This window comes from Mesoplodon mirus (genome assembly GCF_964341445.2).
Source record: "Mesoplodon mirus genome assembly, chromosome: 8".
Lineage (NCBI taxonomy): Eukaryota > Metazoa > Chordata > Mammalia > Artiodactyla > Ziphiidae > Mesoplodon > Mesoplodon mirus.
In genome coordinates this window covers 88372423-88395858 of record NC_138984.1, presented here as the reverse complement: position 1 = coordinate 88395858, position 23436 = coordinate 88372423, and the positions used below count along the sequence as shown (strand labels likewise).

General features: G+C 33.6%; 1 protein-coding gene across 1 annotated transcript in view; it reads left to right on the top strand.

Moving 5' to 3' along the window:
• Window positions 1-23436, top strand: part of OLA1 (Obg like ATPase 1) — a 173480-nt gene that overhangs the window by 121561 nt on the left and 28483 nt on the right. The window contains exons 6-7 of the mRNA XM_082629821.1: window positions 5097-5177; window positions 5486-5583. Of these exons, the coding sequence (XP_082485947.1) occupies window positions 5097-5177; window positions 5486-5583 (179 nt within the window). The remainder of the gene's footprint in view (window positions 1-5096; window positions 5178-5485; window positions 5584-23436) is intronic.

The following is a 23436-nucleotide window of genomic DNA, read 5'->3' as shown; positions in this document are numbered from 1 at the left end:
ATTATATTTTTAAAAAAGAAGGCAGAAAGGGAAAGTCTCTCTGGAATCCAATCTTCCTGATTTCTATTGCTACCAATTTGTTAAGGCATCTATCCAGTTTCATTTTATGAGTACATTTATTTATATGTATTAGATATAGTTTCAGAACCACAAATGGAATCACATTGTGCATTCTGCCATAAATAATAATACTTAATATCTATGGAATATTTACTATGTACCTGGAACTGTGGCAGTTACTTTACATGTATTTTCTCATTTAATCCTCACAATCACCATATATTGAATTGGAGTTAGTATCTCAATTTTACAGAGACAAACTTAGGTTAAGTAGCTGCCCCAAAGTTACACAGCTACAAAGTGGTAGAGCCAGGACTTGAGCCCAAATCTGTTTGACAACAAAATCCATATTCTTAACTTTTTTCCATTGTTTTGAACCTGCTTTTTTTACTTAGCAATGTATTTTGAACATTTTCCCATGCAAATATATATACAGATATGTCTTGTCTTAATGGTTAAAAACTGTTCTGTTGTATGGATGTCCCATAATTTATTAACGAATCTCCAGTTTATGGGTTTTTAGGTTGCTTCTAATCTATACCTCTCTTCTTGTGCTAATATCACACTGTTCCAATTACTGTAGCTTTATGATTTATTTAAATATATAGTAAAGCAAGCTACATATTTTTCTCTCTAAACATATTTAACTCTCAAGCAATTCATTCTTTTAGAATAATGATATATTTAATTTGTAATGTTTTCCAACAACCCTGTTATTATTTTAACTGTAATTGTGTTAGATAAACATTATAGTGGCTAGAATTTTTATCAGCACGGTTTTGATAAGAATAGATGAATTTTGAGTGCAGAGTCTGGCTGAAGCAGGTTTTAGGTCAGTGTCTCTGGACCTCAAGTATGGGAGTCCATGAACCTAGAACATATACTTAAATTGGCTGTCGTTGGAGCATTTGAGTATTGCCATGGAGTCACTCATAACCATGGTTCTTGGATTTTTGGATCATGAATCCTTTTTAAAAGCATTTGGAAGATATGTACCATTATCCCTCAAATGCACATAAACATAGAACTTCACATACCATTTCAGGGTATTAGGAAACTCCTGAAATCCATTTATGGATCATGGATTAATAATTTCTGCTATGGGAACTAGAGAATCCCAAAATAGAGAAGTCAAGTAGTCTTAGAAAGTCTTTATGGGTTGTATAACATAACGAGGTTATGTTAGTGTTTGCAAAGAAAATATTATTTTTGTGGTTCATGGATTGACAATCAGATATTTTACCCACATAGAAAGAATATAGAATTTTCCTGATGACCTTGGAATGAGAATGAGGACTTTGAATAACAGCCTTGGGAATGCTAGGCTAAACAGGAGTAGTTAGAAAGGCAGTAAGGAAGACAGGCCAGGGTGATTGGACAGAACATGAATTTTCAAGTCACTTAGACCTGAATTTGAATCTCAGCTCTGCCCCTTACTGGCAATAGGAATTTAGACAAATCATACATCCTCTCTGAGTCTAAATACATTATAGCTGCTGTTAACAACAGTAATAAAATATATCAAGAACATAGAGCATTTCTAAAGTTAAATGTGAGGCTATCATCAATAAGAGTCACGGCAGAAGAGCAAAGTATTCAAGGTGAGTTTGGATTAAGTTTTTCTGGAGTTAAAAGGTAGTTGTTCAGCAAAAGCTAGTCCTTATAGAATGTTAAGGCTAGAAGCCTGAATTGAGATTTCACTAAGAGAGCCAGTATTGCTGGTAACCATCAGAAATTTGAAGAAAAGGACTAATGAACAATTATTCCAGTTGGAGATGTGTGCTTTAAAGAAGTACTCAAGAGACTATATTGGCATTTTGTAGATCACTAGTATTTAATCTTTCAACAATCATAAAAACAATGACAAAACTCATATTTATCGAGAGCTTACTCTGTGCCAAGAACTATGCTAAACACCTTATATGCATTATCTCTTTTGATCTTTACAACAACCCCCAGGAGGGGGTTGATCTTTACAACAAACCCCAGGAGGTAGATAGCATCATTATCTGCATTTTATTAATGAAGTAATAGGTCATAGACCTGGTAAGTGGTGGATCTAGGATTTATTCCCACATTTAAGCATAAAGTGTTTACCTCAAGTTAGATACTCATGTTGTTGCAATATAACCAAAAAAGTTCAAATGACCAGGAATTTTTGCATAATCTTCATCATGTACAGAATTTATTTTGGAAATGAGGAACTTGTTAAAGTTATCAGAACAGTCCTCCTCCTACATCTGTATTTCTATATAACGATGTTACTAAAGACATACAAAATTCTAAAGTAACTTCTGATGCATCAAGCATTAGTGTTTCTATTTTATGCTTTTATTGTATTCTAATTCGTTAAAAGTAGGTTAAGTTATGTATTAGGTTGTTTTTTCAGTTAACCAAATTCAATTAAATGGAATATTGTTTTAACTATAATTATTAATATATGTGTTTATATATACAAGCATAGGAGAAATTCAGTCAATCCATTAAGTATTTTATACAAATAAGTCCAAATGTTTTCTTTCATTTGATCAGCAGTTTTTCAGATAAGGAACGTAGCATCTTTAATTTTGCTAAAACTAAATATTTTTACTTTATGTAAGAAAGACAGCACTTTGCAGCTATACCATATAATGATCATTTACATAAGATAATCTTATCTGAGAGCAATCTATTTTTGATTTGTCTTAAGTAAAACTGGCATCTTAATAATCTAAGGTGTCTTTTCTTGGCTTTTAAATCTTTTGTAGGGAGAATTAAGAGAGTACTGAGTATAAAATAAAATATTTTAAGTTTTAAAATATTTTTACTTTAAACTGTTTAAAAACTTGGTTATATCTTTAAATTTTTCTAAAAGGATTTGAATGTGACTTTAGTGAATATACTTCTTTAGAACTTTAATTATGAATTAATTCTCTTTATCTAAAATTTGAGTGCTCCTGATTTGTAATATAATATGGTGGTGTGAAGGGGGAAAGAAACTAACGCCAAAAAGATTTTGTGATAGGATCTCTATTTCTGAAGTGGTGCTTTAGTTAATTTAAAATGAAACTGAAATACTGAAATTCCTTCACTAGCAATCAGCATTTATTGAGGCCCTTTGGTTTTCTGAAAATGTTTATAGTTAAAAGTATTTTACACTTTTTATATGATTAAGATTTAATTTCCTTCCTTATTTTTGGTTTGGCTTTCCTTTGTCTATTTTCTTTTCTTTTTTTAATTGAAAAAAACTAATGGAACCAAATGTAAGATGGTACCACTGTTTTCTCCTTCTTTTGTATAATCTTGTTGCGTGTCTCCACATAAGCTGTTCTGGCCTCTCATCATAGTAACCAGCTGGGCCATTTCACCTGCTGGAGCCATTAAAGAGGACTCTCTCCCCCTAGATTAATCCCCTCCGACATTAGTTTTTTGCACTGACAACTGGAGCAGGCATTCAGAATTTGCAGGTGGCCAGTGTGACGCACATAATTGCCTACAATTTTAGGCAATGAATAAAAATGGTCTACATTACTTGTCAAAGGTTGTATATGCAGTGCCAAGTGAGATCTATGGGAAGCCTTTTAGGGTTTAAAGAACAGTTAATAGCAAGGCTGCACAGGGCTTTTTTAATCATAATGCATTTGTAATATAGCACTTTGATCTTCTCCTTGTAGGAAATGGTGTTACATTAGCCACTTTTAAACATTTATGAGTGAAATAGAAGAGTAAAAGTGATTATTCTTAAGCAGACCATGTTAGATTTCATTAAAAGTTTTTGGCTTGCCCCTTCCTTGTTGAAGTCTGTGGGAAGTCCTTTTCCTGGAGGGTTTCAAATCAGGATCTAAGGATATAGGGCTTTTTCCTTATTTTTCCTGTTGGTAACAGCAAGATTTGGAAGGAAGGTATACTAAATACTGAGGTAATTTAACAAGTGGATATTTATAGAAGACTAATGATTTATGATAAAGTAAAATACATCAATGAAAATCTAAGAAATCTATTACTAATAATTGTCTATTACAATAAATTTTGAGAAATGCATATTTAAAACATACCCATAAGTTATTTTTAACAACAACAACAACAAAAAACAGATGACTCTCAAACACACTTCTTCTGGAAGAGCTAAGTTTGACCTTTCAGACCCAAGAGCCTTTTATTAACACCTGCCTGTAAGGAGAACCTTGCCACACGCAGCTTTTAGATTCAGAACCACAAAACTGATGAGGAAAGGCTTGAAGGGTTCAGTTTGTGTCACTTGCTGTTTGCCGTTTCCATTTCACAGATGATTAATCTTTCTGTGAAGAAAGGCCAGAGAAACAAAGCACATTGGGCTCTTCCTGCAGTTACTCCTTCTGAATGCACACTAGCTTGCTAACTAAAAGGCCTTTAGATTTCCAGCAGAGAGAGATGTTCTGAAAGTGAATGCAGCTGGTTGGAGGTCACCAGTGCAGGGCTCTTGCCATTGTGTAATGGAGGCTTTGGCAGGGTGGGGGGGTAGGTTGGAGCAGGGACAGGAGAAGTGGGCAGGGAGAAGGTGTCAGCAAAAAATTAATTCAGAATAAAAAGGGTTTTGGTCAGTTGATTTAATATTTTGGAGGGTAGATCATCAATAATAGGCTCAATTTCATCTATTTTGTTTTCCTTTTTAAGGAAAAAATTATAATTCAGTCTTTCTCCAGTGTTCCCCCCCATTTCCTAACAGCATGTTTATCTTGCAGTTTACATCACTAGATAATGTTGAGATATTATTAACTCTTGTAGTCTTTGGTATGTTTTAATTGTCTTGAAATTTTTAAGATTGTTACTAATTTTGCTATTATTCCACATTTCATGTGGTAAAATTTTAATGCCACATTAATGTTTCATTTTGTATTTTGTATTTTAATGAGATATTGAAAATAATTATCTGTGTGACTTAGTTCTTTCATAAAAAAGTTGACTTTATTTTTATAGTCAACTTTTAATTGAGGGTTTGAAAACTTTTAATTTTAATATTTAGTATCTAAATGCTTAGTATTCATCTTGTATTTACTTTTTTTCTCAATTGTGTATAGGACATAATGTGCAAAGTCAAATCCTGGGTTATAGATCAAAAGAAACCTGTTCGCTTCTGTCATGATTGGAATGACAAAGAGGTAAATTATAAATATGATGCCATCTATTATTACCTTTGCTTTGATTTCTTAGAGAACAAATTAAAGTTGTCATTATTTTACACTTATTATTATATCTAGTTAAACTTTATTTCTCTCAATGATTTCTTATTCCCAGGCTTGTTATTTTTTCTTTTCCCCTACTCCTGATATTTTGTGACAACTAATCTTTTAGAAACAAGAATTATAAAAATGGCTTCTTGTTTAAATAGAATTTTCTTTCAAGTTCTTTAGTGACTTAATATTTACTCAACTTTTAAAAAGGACTCTTTTTCTATCTCCCACTTTAGATTGAAGTGTTGAATAAACACTTATTTCTGACTTCAAAACCAATGGTCTACTTGGTTAATCTTTCTGAAAAAGACTACATTAGAAAGAAAAACAAATGGTAAGTTTTTTTTCTCCCCAGATGTACCCCGACATATCATATCTAAACACACACAAACGCACATACATATGTACTTACTGCTATGTTTGAATTTAAATTTTTCTCATTATTAAAAACTTTAAAATGGATGAGAAAGCTTTGCCTAGTGTTAACATTCCGAGATGAGTCTCCTAATGATTTACACTGAGAGAACTTAAGAGGAAAAAAAAAGGAATTACATTAGGCAATATTGAATTATACATATTTAATTATCAAATTTCTTGAATAGACATTAATATTTCCTTTGCAAAATGAGAATAAATGTAGTTAGAGCAATAAAACTTTTTAAACCAGGAAATTCTAGCTTTATTGATTTTATATGTGACTAAAATATCTACTTGGAATTGTAGCTGGGCATAAGTTTTAAAATCCAGATTGAATACTTAAAAAACATTTTTTAAATTTAAAAAAAAGGTATGGTGGAGGGAAAGACCAGGTATTTGTTTCAAAATACTTTAAAATACACAAAGGTAAAAACTATGCATTCATGTATTGATTGTCGTTTTTGACATGTAACCAAAATGTGCAAGGTTTCCTTTAGTTCACTAGTAACTTCAAAAAATCATATGTTTATATAACATAAGGGCATGTACACATTTGGCATGGTACTCACTGGACCCTCAGTATTTTATACTGTTAAGTCATACAAACAAACCAAAACTATCCAAAGTAAAATATCTGAATTCTCCTAAAATATATTTTCATTTGTTTTCCCCTGTACTTCATTAAGTACTTAGATGCACATGGTTTCAATTTTCCATTAAAAATTCTCATTTCCATATGATATCAAAGAGTGAGAAGCTTTAAACTGAAAAATAAACATTCATAGACTGGAAGCCAAAACAATAATTAATGTCAGATGGTTAACTCCAATAAATCATTAGAATAAATTCTGTGAAATTACTGCAACTAAAAATGCCCTGTTGATATTACTATAAGACATTTTGTGTTCCTGATAGGAAACTGAATTTGGCCTCTTAATTTATAATGTTCTAGAAAGCATAAACCTGACATGAAAATTCAGTTCTGACTGGTCAGTGTCTTCCAGTAGATAATTGACTTTAAAATAAACAGTTCTGTCTTGTTCCTTATATAAAATTCTTATAAATTTTGTGATTTATATGTTAAAAATTGTTACCTTTGGGAAGGAATTTTAAATATATTATTTGACTTCAGTTAATAAATCTCATTGTAGTATGAATGGTAAGGTTTCCCAAGGCTCCGTGAAACAATACAGACATCAAAGTTTACATGAAAAGGGATGAGTCAGTTTCCTTGCCCAAAGGAGCTTCTCACACCTGTATTTGGATGATTACAGGTAGAACTCCCTGGCTCTAATTGTACAGTAAATACCATTTCCCAGACCCTAATGGTAGACAGACTGCTTGGGAGACGCCAGTCTGTGATTTAGCTGTCGCCAGACACCCCATGTTTTCTGTGAGACCAGTTGTGATGATGATATGGTTATAGCCAATTGAAAGTAAACTCTTGTCTAAATAGCAAATTTTAATTTATAAAAATGTAGAGGTATGGATGATCCTATTTATATAAAACCAAATTTTAGATTTTATGTATGACTGATGATCTGGTTTGGGGTAGTGTGTATGTTTGGTGGGGGTGGGGGGAGTCAGATCTTGTGGAAGTTAGTGTAATTGTAGCTGAAAGATCAAAGACTGGGTAACTGAGTGATGTTCCAGAAGAGAATTTACCACATAGCCATTTTCTGTACAGTTTCTGCCGCCTGCTGTTCCTATTTTCCCTCAAGCTAGCCATTGACTACCCCCTGTGCATCCCTGCTCGTAAAAAATGATTGAGGAAGTATTTGTCATGTATTTATGAGTGGGAAACATTGTGTGATAGGGAATGGCATCTACTGGAGCCAGAAAGATTGCCATTCTCCTTTCATTCAGCCACTCTGCTACAGCTTAAATCTGTTTATGCAACATAGCCTTTGTATTAAAGTGCAGAATAAATTTTTTATTATGAAGGATATGAACACTAGGTTTTCATCACTTATAACATTGCAAGCAGATGTAAATAGTTAAAATATATTTTAATTACTAAATCCTTTAAATTTGTGTTAGCGTCTTGTTTTTTGGTAATGTTTATATCTCAGCTCCATTTGCATTAGTTGCTCCTTTAGCAAAAGAAAAAGTTTTGTTTTTTAAGGTTATTATGTAATGTTACTGTAGCAAATTAAGACTGATGCAGGAAGTAGTAATAAATATTTTCATGGGTCTTTTAGATCTAGAAAGCTATTTTAAATGATCAGGAAAGAGGAGGAGGAGTTTGTGATTCTGGCCACAAGAGGAAGACAAACTATATTTTAGGGGGTCACCATTTCAGAAGTAATGAACGTTTTAATTACTAAAGTTCAATTTAAATTTAAATGGTAACATGTTAATTTTTAAGTCCTAGAAAATAAGGACGCATTTTGAAAGACAAGTCTATTGTGTTACTGAGTAGGTGTATTGACCTTTTTGAAAGACGTAAAAACCAGAATGGCTCCAAGCATCTACTCACTGGTTTTAACAATGTTGAATTAGTCATTTCATTGATTTATGATTAAGACCTAGCCCCTGAAGAAAAGCTAATAACATGGCAGCCGGGTTAGTTACAGTTGTGTTGTGATTAGATGACAGTAATCAAGATGTTGTAAGGGGAATACACAGAAAATTTTTTTATTATATATTGCTGTTCTTTGAATGAATAAAACTATGCAGAAGTTGTTGTTGTTGTGTTGTCGTCGTCATCGTTGTCTCTGGCAGATGTCAATGATTTTTGAACACTTGAGGATTTCATATTTTAAACATGATCAGTTACTTATAACTAAGATCCTATTACATGCAGTATTAATTTTCATTTGAGATCGCCTTGTGAGTCATGGTGTCAAGCAGGTATAGGACATTAGACCTGCCAAACCGTTGCTTAATTAGGGGTGTAAATTTCAATCTTTGCACCTTTGCTGAGCTGTTAGTAGTATATGCTATCCAATTATGAAATTGGTAGAACTAATTTTGTACACCTACATAGCTTCCAATTATGTTTCTTTTTTGTGTTCTCTTGTCCCCATCCTTCTTAAAACTGTTGATAAAGGATAATTTTATTTTGTTGTTTATTATACTACATGTTCATATTCAACTGAAAAGTATAACTAAAATTTAAGACATTCAGACTTCTTGTGTGTGTGTGTAAAACATGTATTTGCATATGCCCTGGTGGGCTTGTGGTCACTGAACATTATTCTCTAATATTATATAAGAGTCAATTAATCTGAGTGTTGAAATTGATTCAAGATAGGTAGACAAGTAGTTGCAAAGTCTTTTAAGCTGTTGTGTAATCAAGGGCAATGTGTCAGGTTCACTAAATGAATTTTAAATAGAAAAATGTTTTATTAATTCATATTTTACTATGATTCTGTCTCCCCTACCCCAAGTTTTTTATTTTTGTTAGTTTTCCACATAATTTGTACATAACAATTAAATGTAGTTTGGTGATACTGTACATTGTGCACCTGGCTAGGGGGAAAATCATGGAATAAGCCCAATATATTCTTGATAACTTGAACTGTATATAAGAATTACAGGGCTTCCCTGGGGGCGCAGTGGTTGAGAGTCTGCCTGCCGATGCAGGGGACATGAGTTCGTGCCCCATCCGGGGAGATCCCACATGCGGCTGGGCCCTTGAGCCATGGCCGCTGAGCCTGCGCGTCCGGAGCCTGTGCTCTGGAACAGGAGAGACCACAACAGTGAGAGGCCCGCGTAATGCAAAAAAAAAAAAAAGAAAAAAGAATTACAGATACTATATCTCAGCAACTATTTACAAAGGGGGAAGTGTGAACATTTTTTGCATATAATTTTGGGGTTTTTTTGCGGTACGTGGGCCTCTCACGGTTGTGGCCTCTCCCGTTGCGGAGCACAGGCTCCGGACCCGCAGGCTCAGCGGCCGTGGCTCACGGGCCCAGCCGCTCCACGGCATGTGGAATCTTCCTGGCCCGGGGCACGAACCCGTGTCCCCTGCATCGGCAGGCGAACTCTCAACCACTGCGCCACCAGGGAAGCCCGCATATAATTTTTAATGTATGTGTATATAATATAAAACTACATTTATATATGTTATATACTATTCAGGAAAAAAGTACCTTTCAGGTACATAGGGATAGTTTGAGCTATAATATGGATTGGTTCTTAGGCTTTCTTGTGCAAGCTCATCATATATTCACAATAAGTATAGATGTTGACACATAAGCATACTTCACACATCTACTGTAATTATTGCTATTCCTATAGGAGTAGAAGTATTTAGTTGATTGGCAACCCTCCCCAGAGGTAATGTTGAGTGATCATCTGCCATACTGTGAGCCTTAGGTTTTATTTTCCTGTTTACAGTCGGAGGTCTGACAGAAATTGTTCTACCTAACTCATCCTTGGACATTGTTCTCCACAACACATGTTATGTAGTAGCACATTTCCATTACGTCTTATCAATAGGAGCAGTATTCACTATTATAGGTGATTTCACCCATTTCTATCATTCACTGATTTCCATTATTTTCAGGCTATACACTTAACTCAACGTGAGCAAAAGTCCAATTCACAATTATATTTGTAGAAGGTTAATATAGCCTTCTTCCCACAGCATTTTCTTGGCCTTTCAGGAATGCCATGATGTATTCTGTAAAACTACTATAAGAAGTCATCAATTTCTGACAAGATTATTCATTGAAGCTAGAAATTTAACACAGATAATGCTGCTTTGAAAAAAATCACATTGTTATACATTCGATTTACTCGAAACAAATAAAATGGGAATGATTAATTATTCTTAAATAAATTATTCATTTTAGTTCCCAAGTAGATTTGAAATTAAGTTCAATTCATATAAAGTTTTCAGGAACATACACTAGTATATAAAACAAGATTCACATATATAAGGTTTGTTTTAAATGTTTCACTTTATCATCCACTAGTCTGGCAAAGTAAAAGCCCTGAAATATCCATACACTGTTTCTTTGGGATTATAATTTCTGTTTTTTAAAAAAAAACATTTGTGGTTCTTATGGTTTGGGGGGAATGTTGTGTCAGCTTCATCTTGAAGTACCTAACATTATGAAGGCTGTGAGAAAACATTTTTTTATTGTAAGTGTGTTCCTACCTTCTTGAAATCACAACATATTGTTGGTAAGTTTGTTTTAACATGTGAGGAGTTTTTTAGCTGAATTAAATTTTTAAAGCTATAATTTGTAACTTTTAGTGGAGATTGCTTTATGAGGACTAGTATTTATTTGCTTCTTTGCCAGATATAAAAGGGTGATAGAACAGGTTAAGGATATTCTGGAAGCCTAAACTGAGCGATTCTTTTTTTTAGTATGAGATTGATTAAATTGGTAAATCCTATACAAAATATTCTTAATTTTACTGAAGTAAGTTGTAAGTGAATTCAAAAAGAAAAAATTTTCTTAAGACCCATTCTCTGTTTTATAGTTTCTTGTTTGCTATTGGATAATTATCAATTACTTACTTTTTAATTTGTATTATGATAAAGCTTTGAAACAGTACCATATGCTCTATGAATTAGGATTTCAATAATTTCTGGTGAATGGATTTTGTGGAGTTGAATATTTCTTAATTTCTCTGACCAAAATCTTGAGAGTGAAAAAAAATATACTAAAGCAAGACGATCTTTTTATTACAAAAGATGGAAGGCTGAAAGAAGTGGGAGGGAAAAGACCTTTGGCCATTCAGGAATCTTTATTTGAATGTCCTTTAGCATTTGTATATGTATGTACATGTAATAATACTTGTGTACTTTTCTGGTTTCATTAAGTGGTTTTTGGTTACTCTTTCGGCAATTTCATAATTCCTGTCAAGAGATGTTAGTGCCCTAGAGCACGTAGTCATAATGAAACCAAATCACACCTCTGATTCCATGTTTGAAAAAGATAATTATAGGGCTTCCCTGATGGCGCAGTGGTTAAGAATCTGCCTGCTAATGCAGGGGACGCGGGTTCGAACCCTGGTCCAGGAAGATCCCACGTGCCGCGGAGCAACTAAGCCCGTGCGCCACAACTACTGAGCCTGAGCTCTAGAGCCCGTGAGCCACAACTACTGAGCCCACGTGCTGCAGCTACTAAAGCTCATGTGCCTAGAGCCCGTGCTCCGCAACAAGAGAAGCCACCGCAATGAGAAGCCCACGCACCACAAGGAAGAATATCCCCTGCTCGCCGCAATTAGAGAAAGCCCGTGTGCAGCCACGAAGACCCAATGCAGCCAAAAATAAAAATAAATTAAAAAAAAAAGATAATTATGGAAGAAAGCACATCTTTTTGTATGGATATAATGCTATTGACCCACCATATTAGGCATGTTAGGAATTTCCCCTGGCCTATTTGCCTTTTTGCCCGATACAGTTTATAGGCAATAATTTCTCTTTGCAAGATCGTTCACTGAATTTGGGAAAGTGATACTATACTTTTGGGAGTCAGTTGTTATCTTCATTAGCACCATCTGTTGACTTACTAATTTATGAGCAATATAATTTATCAAATGTGTCAGGACGTTCATCTTTTTTAAAGTGGCTGAAGAATTTCACTGCATATAATAGGGAGAAGTTTTACAAATTTTCTTCTAGCTTTAAGAGACTAAAGCTCTTTCACAAAAAAACAAGTGTTCTCTAGGATTCTTTCATGAAATTAAAACATATATTCCCCATACATGCACACACATATATAACCTAGGAAATGAAAGGCAAACTTTGGCATACAGCTATATAATGTACCTCAAATCACGAGTGATTCATGTACACAGAGAGTTTCTCTGCCTCTCTACCTGACTCACTTTGGTGAATACTTCAAGGTCTATTAATATTCTTAAAAATCTGTGTCCCAGCAGTTAAGGACTGTTGAGTCAGATTTTGTTTCTAAAACTATGAGTTGAGATGAACTACACTCATAAAATGGGAGTTTTGAGTAGTAGTTGGTGGAGATAGAGGCGACTGTTGAAGCCCAGAAATCTTAGGACTGTTGGTGATAAGAGAGATAGGGCAGGGCCTTGTGAAGGCTGAAGAATGGAGTCTAACTGTAGTATATGCGATCTCAATAACAGTGTTCTCCTGGGAGAAGGCTGTAGAAAAGGAAAGGAGAAAGTGCCATTTGGGGCAATTTCAATGTTTTGCCTAATATCTCCTGCTTATGCAGGATAGGAGAGGAGTATTATTTTCTGTGTCCCTGTCTTCTGTGGTCTCTCCTGTGTTCCCCAGTCACTAGATCTACCTTTGGAGATACTATTGTAGTTCAACTACATTATAAGTTAAATAGACTTCTGAAGACTAGACCAAAATGCTGGATACCATTGATAACGTTGGTTCTGTAAGGAAAGTGAATTCTAAGAAACTTAGAACATATAGTCTATTTGTAAATTAGGTAGTGTATGTTATCAGGAAGTTTGATGTATTAAAAATACAGCTACTTTATAATTTGAAATGCTAGTTTTGTGGTCCTTATTTGCTGCTAACTAGTTTTTTTTTTTTTTTTTTTTTTTAGTTTCTGCTTTATAACAAAGTGAATTAGTCATACATATACATCTGTTCCCACATCCCTTCCCTCTTGCGTCTCCCTGCCTCCCACCCTCCCTATCCCACCTGCTAACTAGTTCTTCAACCTCAGGCAAATTATATAGCCATTCATGTATTGAAGACAGTTCATCAGAATGTTCACATAAAATGTGTTCTGTATAAACAATATTTTCGAAATTTAATTAACATAACTCAAAAAGAATACAGTAATAGAAAAAGGACTTGTTAAGTCTTCTAAGTGTATCTTTGGGATACATTCCCTTCATTTTTCTTTCCATTATATCGATAAAGAAACAAAATGTATCATGTATATGTTCACAGCTATAATTCTGTGCTTTGAAACAGTTGTCATCCAAAACAAAAACAAACTGAGAACCATCTCTATTGCACAGTGGCCGTAACGATAAAACTCCCATGATATCACCATCTTCCATAGGACTCTGCCCTCATCTCTGTCTCAGGTTAGGCCCTGTGACTTCATCATTTGAAGCTTAGAGGATTTTATTGTTACTCCTGGGCTTCCATTAGAGTAAATCATTCTTTAATTGTTATGATAGCATAATTTTTTTTAAAAAAATTGGTGTTTATTCTTTAAAGCCTTTTAAAACAGTTCCATTGTATCCCAGCTTCTCTATTTCTGAATGTTTATATGTGTGTTGGGGATGAGGCAGTGAAGATTAATAAAGAATTAAAGGAGATTATCTCTAAGTTTCCCTTCTAGTGCTAGAATGTTATGATTTTAGTGAATTATAGCAAATTCACAATGAAAAGATGCCCATTCAAATGTCTAGTACCTTCTCAACCCTCACATGTAGGTTTGTCATGGTAGGATTTTTTTGTGACTGGGGGACAATCCAGAGCATTCCTGAGGTTGGCAGATACATAATTCATGAGCAACTTTTCTGGACTGAATTGAAGATAAGACCTGGTCTTTCCCCCTCTCATTACTACTCCTATATCTCTACCCCTTGAAAATAAGTCTTTTCTGGATCTTACCATGCTCTTATCTTCCTCATAGTAGCTATTGCTCTGTTTAGAATGAGAACAAAGTGGAAATAAAACTTATTTGTAGAATTGGCATATCTATATTTGAAGGTAGTTACACTACTCAAAATATTGCATTTCCTTATTCTAAATTGACCTAGAAAGCATTTCCCCATCAAAAACATTTGATTATAAAACACCCTCAAAAGCTTACTTAATCCACCATGTAGTAAAAATAGTACAGTTTGGGTGAGACATATTTTGGTATCTGTGACCATTTTTATTACCAATTTCAAAATTCTGCTAAAAAATATGTTTCAAAATAACTGACTTAGGAACTCTGAGTACACCCCTGTCTATAAATTTGGGGCTGCACATTGGTACCTGGTTCAGTCATTTTAATGCTTCTTATCAAGAAGACAATTAACTTCATAAAAACTGTCAATATGAATATAAATTTCAAGTTTATGTATTCTTATGAAGACTGCAAGCTCATTGAAAAGATAGGTACTGTGCTTCCTTTTTCCTTTTCTAAGCAAATAAACATTGAGACTGATTAAAAAAAGCCTTTGCCCCATAAGGGTTATAGTCTCATGGAATAATAGACAACCAACAAACAAATATTTAATATAATGTCAGGAAATGATTAGGTTCACTTTGCTGTACATCTGAAACTAACATAATGTTGTTAATCAGCTATGCTCCAAAATAAAAATAAAAATAAAGAAATAGATTACCTCAGTGGCTTAACTTATTTCACTATTTCACTTGATCATTTTTATTTCCTCATCTATGTTTATGATACCATCATTATACTAGTCTACATCTTTGAAATCTCAGCATTAATATTTAAGATTTATACTTCTTTTCCTTCAAAATTAATTATTAACTCTTGGTAAACTTTTTCATAATATTTCTCACATTTTAATATAGTTTTTCCATTTCCTTTGCCACAGCCCTCTTTATTGTGTATAATTTTATTGCTGTAAGACTATCACTCTATCTTCTTTTTTCAAATAAACCTGGCATATAGCATAATGCATAATCAGCATTTAGTTAGCAGCCAGAGGATATTTGTTGAATGAATAATGTGCTGGTGAAGTTTAAAAGCCAGATATAAAATTCTGGCAGAAAATTAGGCTGCCAGAATTTTATATCTGGCTTTTAAAGTCTATCTTTTAGAAATTTTACCTTTCTCATTTTAAAAATAACAATAATAACTATCTTCCTCATAAAGTTGGTATGACTGTTATATGAATTGATACACTTGATCACTTAGGGTAGTAATTGGTACATAGTAAATTCCCAAAAAACATTTTCGATTTTTACAAATGAATGAAAGAATAAATACATGAATAAAATAAATAAATAAATAAAGCAGGGTAGGAGGGTGCTATTTTAGTTAGGGTGGTCAGGAAAGGCCTTTAAGAAGCAAGGGAGTGTACCATGAGAGAGGGAGGATCTGAGGAAAGCTTAGTCCAGGGAGAGGGAACAGCAAATGCAAAGGCAAATGTGATGGAACATCAAAAAGAATATAAAATGTGAAGACAACCACTTGAAAAGAGCTAATAAATTTTTATTCAAATACATTGCAGTTAAAAAGCGTATTAAAACATCCTAAATGTGTTCAAGTAAAATTATATAGATTTATTTTGAATTTCATCTTTTCTTTTTCATGCTTGTCTAGCAATTTGCTGTCCCACACTACTACTCGTAAATCACTTCTTTTAAAAGTCCCTTGATGTATGACCTCAAAGAAGTAGATTGAACTTTACTAAGAATAATAACAACCAACGTTTATCAAAACTTCACAGTGTTTCAACTTAGGTTACTTCATTGGATCCTCAGACAAATCTCAAGATGGCCTTCATGACACTAATATTTGGCCTCGAATTGAATTTTTACTAAAATGAAGTATTTTCATAGTTGAATTAAGAGATCTGCATTTTAGTTTAGGAATGTGTTCAGCTAGCAGAGAGATAAATAAGGTTGTGTTTCCATTAATACAGATACAAAGGTGCCTTTTTAGTACTTTTAAGTATTTGTCATTAATATCAAGGGAGTACTCATCAATATTCCTAGGTGATTGTCAACATTTTCCTTAGAAATTCTCTAAAAAGAACAGTCTGTGGAAATCATCTTTGGGTTTAGTCCATTTTGAAATGTAAAAGGAAAAGATCGAATAACATCTGTCTGTTGGTAATTGTTTTTTAGCTTTTTTTTTTTTAAGTGATGTTTCATTTTTTCCCAAAGAGCATATCTAGATGTTGGAAACATGAAGGTCACTGGTAGTTTTCATACATAATTTATACTTAAAATTGTTACCTTTTAAATTGTGCCATTTTTCTTTTCTCTGTCCTGCCCCCACCCTCCCATTAAGTGACAGTGACTTAGCTTTTCATGTACCAAACCAAAAGACATACATAGTAAACCATCATTTATTACTGAGTTCCTGCTGTGTGCCAGGCATCCTTTAGAGGTTAGAAATTGGTGAGATGTTAATAGAAGAATAGATGAAACATGAAAAATTTAAGGATATTTATGAAACATAGATTTTTATCATGTCCATTTTATAGATAAGACAATTGGAGAGATTCAGAACATGCCCAAGTTCTTGTAGTAGTAGAAGAAATAGACCCATTTGACTTGAATGTTTGTGCCAGTTCCACACGACACTGCAAGAGATATTTGTGAATCTTCAGAAATCTTTGAAAATATTCCTTTAATTAACTTTGTGTTCTGCTATGTTTTATCTCAGGAATTATCACCTCCACCAAATAGTTTAGGGTTTTCGTTAATAAAAGGACACAATTCTCAAGGTGACAACTATGTGCTCTTCTTAGGATAATAAGTTTTTTGCTGCTGCCATTTTTCTCTTGCCTTGTAGTTTCGTTAACTATATGAGACTGTTACGGCAAAATATTTTAGTACCTGCTTTAGCATCCATTTTTAAACATATTAATACCATATATGAAAATTTTGGTGGAGAAAATACAACTGTTCTCATTGAAGCCGATATAAAAATTGCATCCAGTTGCCAAGTCTAAAGTAATACTACAGAATAGACCCCAGAAAACAGCTATAACTACAGGTCAGTTTTTATATATTAATATGATAAGCAAATGTTTCCTTTTTTCTTTCTTCTAGCATACCATACAGTTTGTTAAGAACAATTCTTCACTGCTGGGGTAAGGAAGTTGGTGTGTAAATGAACAGGGAAATGAGAGAATATCATGAAATAGAACAACAACACGGATAATTCATGCGCCTAAAGTGTTGTTGTTATGTTAGTAGGAGTCGGCATCAGTCAACATGTACTGAACACGTAACTATGTGCATTACATTTAAGACTCCCACCAACCTTATAGAGTAGTAAGTACTATTAGTATTTTAAGGAAGGCAAAGCAAGTATAGAGAGACTGAGGAACTTAGCCAAGAATGGTGCCAAGCTTCAAACCTGAGCAGTTTCTGTCCAGAGTTCTCATTCTTCACTACTGTGCCATGATGTCTCAGCATTGGTGCACTGGTGATGTTGGAAAGGAATAGGTCACATACTTGCCACATTCCCTATCACTATACATTTCATTTAGACATAGTTCATGCACTATAAAATTTGAGACTAAAATTTCACTATAACCTGATGAGAGAATGCTAACTGAAGGTAATATAAAAATTTTACCTGAAACCATATCTTTATTATCATGGACTTATCTCTGTACCAATTTAATAACCCTTTGTCGGGTCAATAATTAAAATAGTTTATATATTTTTACATGGAAAATACATGTTATCAATTCTTTTTTAAGATAAGTACATTCTTCCACCACTTGGTTGTTTTGTTGTGTGTTTGTTTTTAACCACATAGTGATTTGTTCTGTCTTCTTGCATTTTCAGTTACTTGGATGTGTTTTTGAGACCTTTCTGGGAGTAGGGAATTGTGCCTGTATGTGCATGTGTATGTATCTCTTTTATTAGCTGAAGTGCATGCAGATAATTTGTATAATATTCTATTCAGATGCTTTACTAACACATAGCAATATAATTGAAAGAACATTGTATATGCATATTCATATGTATGTATGTATATGTACACATAGATCCAAGTCTTGGGCAGAATAATGACTACCATTTTTTGAACACATATTATATGCCGGACTTTGGGGCACTTACATATGTTGTCTCATTTGGTTTAATCCTCACAACAAGGCAAATATCTACCCAAATATCTATCTTTCTCTCAAGCTCATGAAAGTATAAAACATCTTATTGCATTTATAGCGTGCTTTTCACGAAACAAAAAGTACAAAAAAGAGTTGTCTGTGTTGGTTGTATCCTGGTAAACATTACACAGAAACCCCTACCAGCTAGAGAGCAAACATTTATGCAGTGTTTTTATATAAGCAAAACTCAAGATAGTTTGGTTGGTTTCCTTATAGCCCTTGTTTCCTCACCTGTGAAATAGAAGAATAACTTTCTTACAGAATAATGAGGGTTAAATAAAATATTTTACATATATTAAGTGAAATTATTCTGTGGTAGATCGGTCCATTTGTCTTGGAATTTAATTCTCATAATTTGATGAAAACATATATATGATAGATCTATAGTTAATTAGTGTCTGGCAATTGTAATTGCACAATAAATTCTCTTAACTAATTTGAGTCCTGCTTACATAAGCCACTGCAATTACGTTTGCTTTCCAGCAAGCACGCTTTTCTGTACTTTTCACTGGTATACAACCAACATAGCTCTTTTTTTTGCACTTTTGGTTGCATGAAAAACATGCTATAAATGCAGTAAAATGTTTTATACTTTTCTCTCATGAACTCAAGTTAAAACAAGTCTTTAAAACATTTTGTTAACCTGTTAATTCTCAAGAAATAAAGGATAGCAACTTCCCATTTCCTTCTACTTCTCCTAATTATACACATTTTTATTTTTTATAATATTGTAATGTTCTGCCTTCTGAAATTTACAAGGATAAGGTCACTTGCATTTCTCTTCCTTTCACTGTATTTTTGTTTCCTCTCTGCTTCCCCTACCAAAAGAATTTTTTTTTAAGTTTGTGATCCAGTTAGAAGTCTATTTAGAAATATAAGTACCAGACTTCATATTTGGAGAGATTTTACTGTTTCATGAACACTTTTAAATGGAACAGTAGCAGTTAGAAAATCTTGCTGTGTTTCTCCTGTCATTAATCGAGACTAATCCCTATACCTTTCCATCTCTACCCAAATGGATTTTTCCTTAGTCTTGTCAGCAGGTATGTTGTAACACATACTGTGTAGCTAAGAAAATCAGTGGTTTACCAGACAGTTCAGGTAGATGTAGACTGAAAAAGAACAATTTGTAATAATGTTTTTATTATTTAAAAGTGGGTTTTTTGTGAGTCTTTTAAAAAAATATTGTATGGAATAGTTTGCATGGGATATTTCTTGCATTGTAGAACTTTACTTCAGGCCAAATCTGAGACAAAAGAGAAAAAGAGACCAAAAGAGAATACCAACAATTTGTTTCCTTTCCTATGTTCAGAGGTAAACATCTTAGTTGTCTAGATCTCTTGAAATTAGTACTTTTAAAAGCTTTTAATTGTTACTAGAATAAATAGTTCAAGTCGTATCTGGTTAAAGTTTAATGATTAAATATGATTAAGTAATTATGTTTCTACAGTTACCCATTTCATGATTATGATATATGATGGGACATTATTTTAAATCTATTATTAAGTGAAACTTGTATTGGTGGCCAAGTATATGTTTTAATGTGACTTGGTATTACTTAGACATTTTGACTGTATAGTTTAAAGACCACCAAATTACTTTGTGAAATTCTTAACAGTTTTACCATCTTGGAGAACCAAAACAAAAGAAAAAGCAATGCCTGTTAAGTATTCTTAGCTATATGCATGGGAATGTATGTGAGTGTGACTCAGCTAATAGTAATGACTTTCTTATTATGTATCACTTCATAGGATTGTTTTTTGTAAAATATTTAATAGTTATATATTTGCTGTCTTTGGTTATTTCAGTGCCCTATTGACATCAAGGGTTACTGATTGTTGTATTAGTAGTTCCTGACAAATAGAAATTATTTGATATGCTAAGCCATTTCTGACAGAAGATACAAAGTTTTGACAAACACGTATGGCACAGCAAGTGTCCAATTCTAAAGAGCAAAATAAATGCAAACCACCATTACGGTGAACACAAACAGCCTGAAAGCAAGTTATCAGTAAGCAAATAATTGTTGAACTGTTATGAATGGAATAGGATGTTGAAATAGGGCATGATTGGCTGATGTTACATATGTCCTTGATTACCTTCCCTGTGCTTTTATCCTAATAAGTGACATTCTTTGTATTCCCTTGGATGGCTAGACAGTCTGACACTGAAGAAGAATAAATATTGCATGTGGTACACATTAAGCTGTCATCCAAGACAGCATTTATAAAAAGTAACTGGAGAAATTCATAAGAAATTCTGCACTGCTACAGTTTCCTGGCTCCAGTCATAATTGTCAAAGTTCTTGACACATTCAGGTCTTCAGAAATGATTTAGGTTTACAGTGGCTTGGTGTATGAATAATTATTATGGATTTGTGTTCCCATATTGCCTTAGGATATTAATGTTAGTTACCCAAATGTTATATTTTACAGTAATTTTTTTAAGGGAACTTTATTATTTTTATTTATTTATTTTTGGCTGCATTGGGTCTTCATTGCTGCGCAGCCTTTCTCTGGTTGCAGCGAGCCGGGGCTACTCTTCTTTGTGGTGCGTGGGCTTCTTGTTGCGGTGGCTTCTCTTGTTGTGGAGCGTGGGCTTCAGCAGTTGTGGCTTGCGGGCTCTAGAGCGCAGGCTCGGTAGTTGTGGCGCACGGGCTTAGTTGCTCCGTGGCATGTGGCATCTTCCCGGACCAGGGCTCGAACCCGTGTCCCCTGCATTGGGAGGCAGATTCTTAACCACCGCACCACCAGGGAAGCCCATACAGTAATTTTTATTTTAAGAAATGTCTCCACATTGGTGTTAGTGACATATCTTCCATCTTATGATTTTTCTTAAAAGGATTTTAGACAATTCATATATTTGAAAGGAAGAACAGGAATTTTTAAATGCTTAGTTTATCTTTAATCTGTTGGAAAATATTGCTTGCTTGTGTTTAGTGCTAGCAAACAACTTTCAAAATAAATATTTTTATTTTTCTTCTCTAGCAGCATTGGAAAGCCTTCAAATGGTCCAAATGAATACTATTTTAAAGTTATTTCCAAAAAGCCAAATCACTACTTGGTGTTTTATTTTTAAATATTGCTTTTATTCACATACTTTCATAATTTTAATATAATTCTTTAAGGGAGGGTAGTGTTTTATTTATTCCAGTCAGTATTATCTCTTACAATTTCCTTTTGGAGGAAGATGTGTAGAAGTATAATATTGTACAAAAATAAACATACATAAATAAAGAAATAAATTATGAATGCAATTTTAGCAAGCATTTTTTTAAACTCTTCTTTCTCTCACTAAAATAAAACACTTCTTTTTATCCTGTCTATATGGTGTGTCACATCGTAACTGAAGGATGCCAGAAAAAAATTTTTTCTTTATATTTCTGTAACCTGACACAGTTATTCTAAGCCATTTGAAATTAAGTAATTAGTATTCCCATTCTATAATCTAATCAAGAATATAACATATTCTATCAGCTGATTACTAGGAGAATGTGATTAAGTATCAGAATGATTTAGGATGCAACACAAATATGAAAATAAAATACAGTGTTGAGTTCCAAATTATGAACTCTATTTTTGGGGAGGACAAGAGGTCAGTCGGGGTTTCTGTGACAACTGTATTTTGTGTTAGTTTTAAAATTATACAATTTTAATTGGGGGAATGTTTCTGGGGGTATGCTCTTTACTTTGAAATCTAAACCATCCATTTGAATTGAAGAAACTTTTCTCCAAGGTATAACACGGCTCAACTGTTACCTATAGCTTTTAACTCTCTGGCCACTACAGAGCACAAAATATTTGCCCAACTGGTAAATTGAACTGTAAGTCCCACTGTGGGAAATTGCTTTGCTGTGCTCCAAACAGCAGTTATCTTAGTAATTGTACCTGAATTCTTTGTGGCTAATAGAGCGTAGACGTCCATTTTACAAGCAGAACATTTTCTCTTAAATACTTTTAATTATAAATCCCCCAAGTAAAATGTGAATCAGTAGACTATAGTGAGATGTTAAACTGTATCATTTTTAATTGTTAGTGCAGAAAAGTGAAATTCTTTTTTCTTTTTAGTGTAAAACTGTACATACCAACATTTCACATTCTAAACTGGAGCTCCCAACAAGGAGCTTATCAGAGCAAATTGTCTAGTCCATCCCCTTCCTCACTCAAAACCTAATGACCCTTTATCATCATGGTTTAGATTGCTGGACACAGATGTGAGAAAATACAAGTAATCTACAGGTAACTACAGTAGCTGCGCTGATGTTCTCAGAGAACTGCCTGCTGGGAAGATAAAGAGCTTCCCACAGAGTCTGTGACTTTCCGGCAGCAAAGCACATCATGAGCTCATACATGAAGTTTTATTTGCTGAAGATCCACAATAAGATGCATTAGAACATTCAGCAGGGACTCTTTTTAGATGAGCACAGAAATTCTGGAGGGTTATTAGTTGATGCACCATTGCATAGCATCACACTAAAATTTTTTTGAATTTCAACAATATTAATTCTTTCGAGAAACACCAAAGATTATGACTACAATGCAGCATTAATTCGAACTTCTTGATATTTAAATAATCTACTACAGACCCTAATCTCTTTCTCTTCACAAAAGGCTGAGCTTCCTGCTGAAAAGTAGTTTGGTGATGATTTTTAATATGAAAGCAGAACGGCAATTTCTCAAACTTTATGGTAAATTGTATTTCAAAGGACTTGTTTGTGGCCAGGTGTTCTGCTTTTGTTAGCTGCTTAGATTGTGATCAGTGAGGTAAACACACTTATCCATTTGCATGCAATTGAGTAATTTACCATGAAAAGGATGATCGTTTATTTTTTGTTTGTTTTGTTTTGGTTTTCGGGTTGTTTTTTTTTCTGACAAAGGTACTGCACCTGTAGCTTAAGTTTTATAATTGTTGGTTTAACTATTATTTGCAGTAATCATAGTTTGATACAGCTTTAGAAAAACTACAATGCAAAAAATATTTACTTAATCTTTTTTTATGTATGAAGTGTTTTGTTTTTAGTCATTGAATTTGGTTTAAG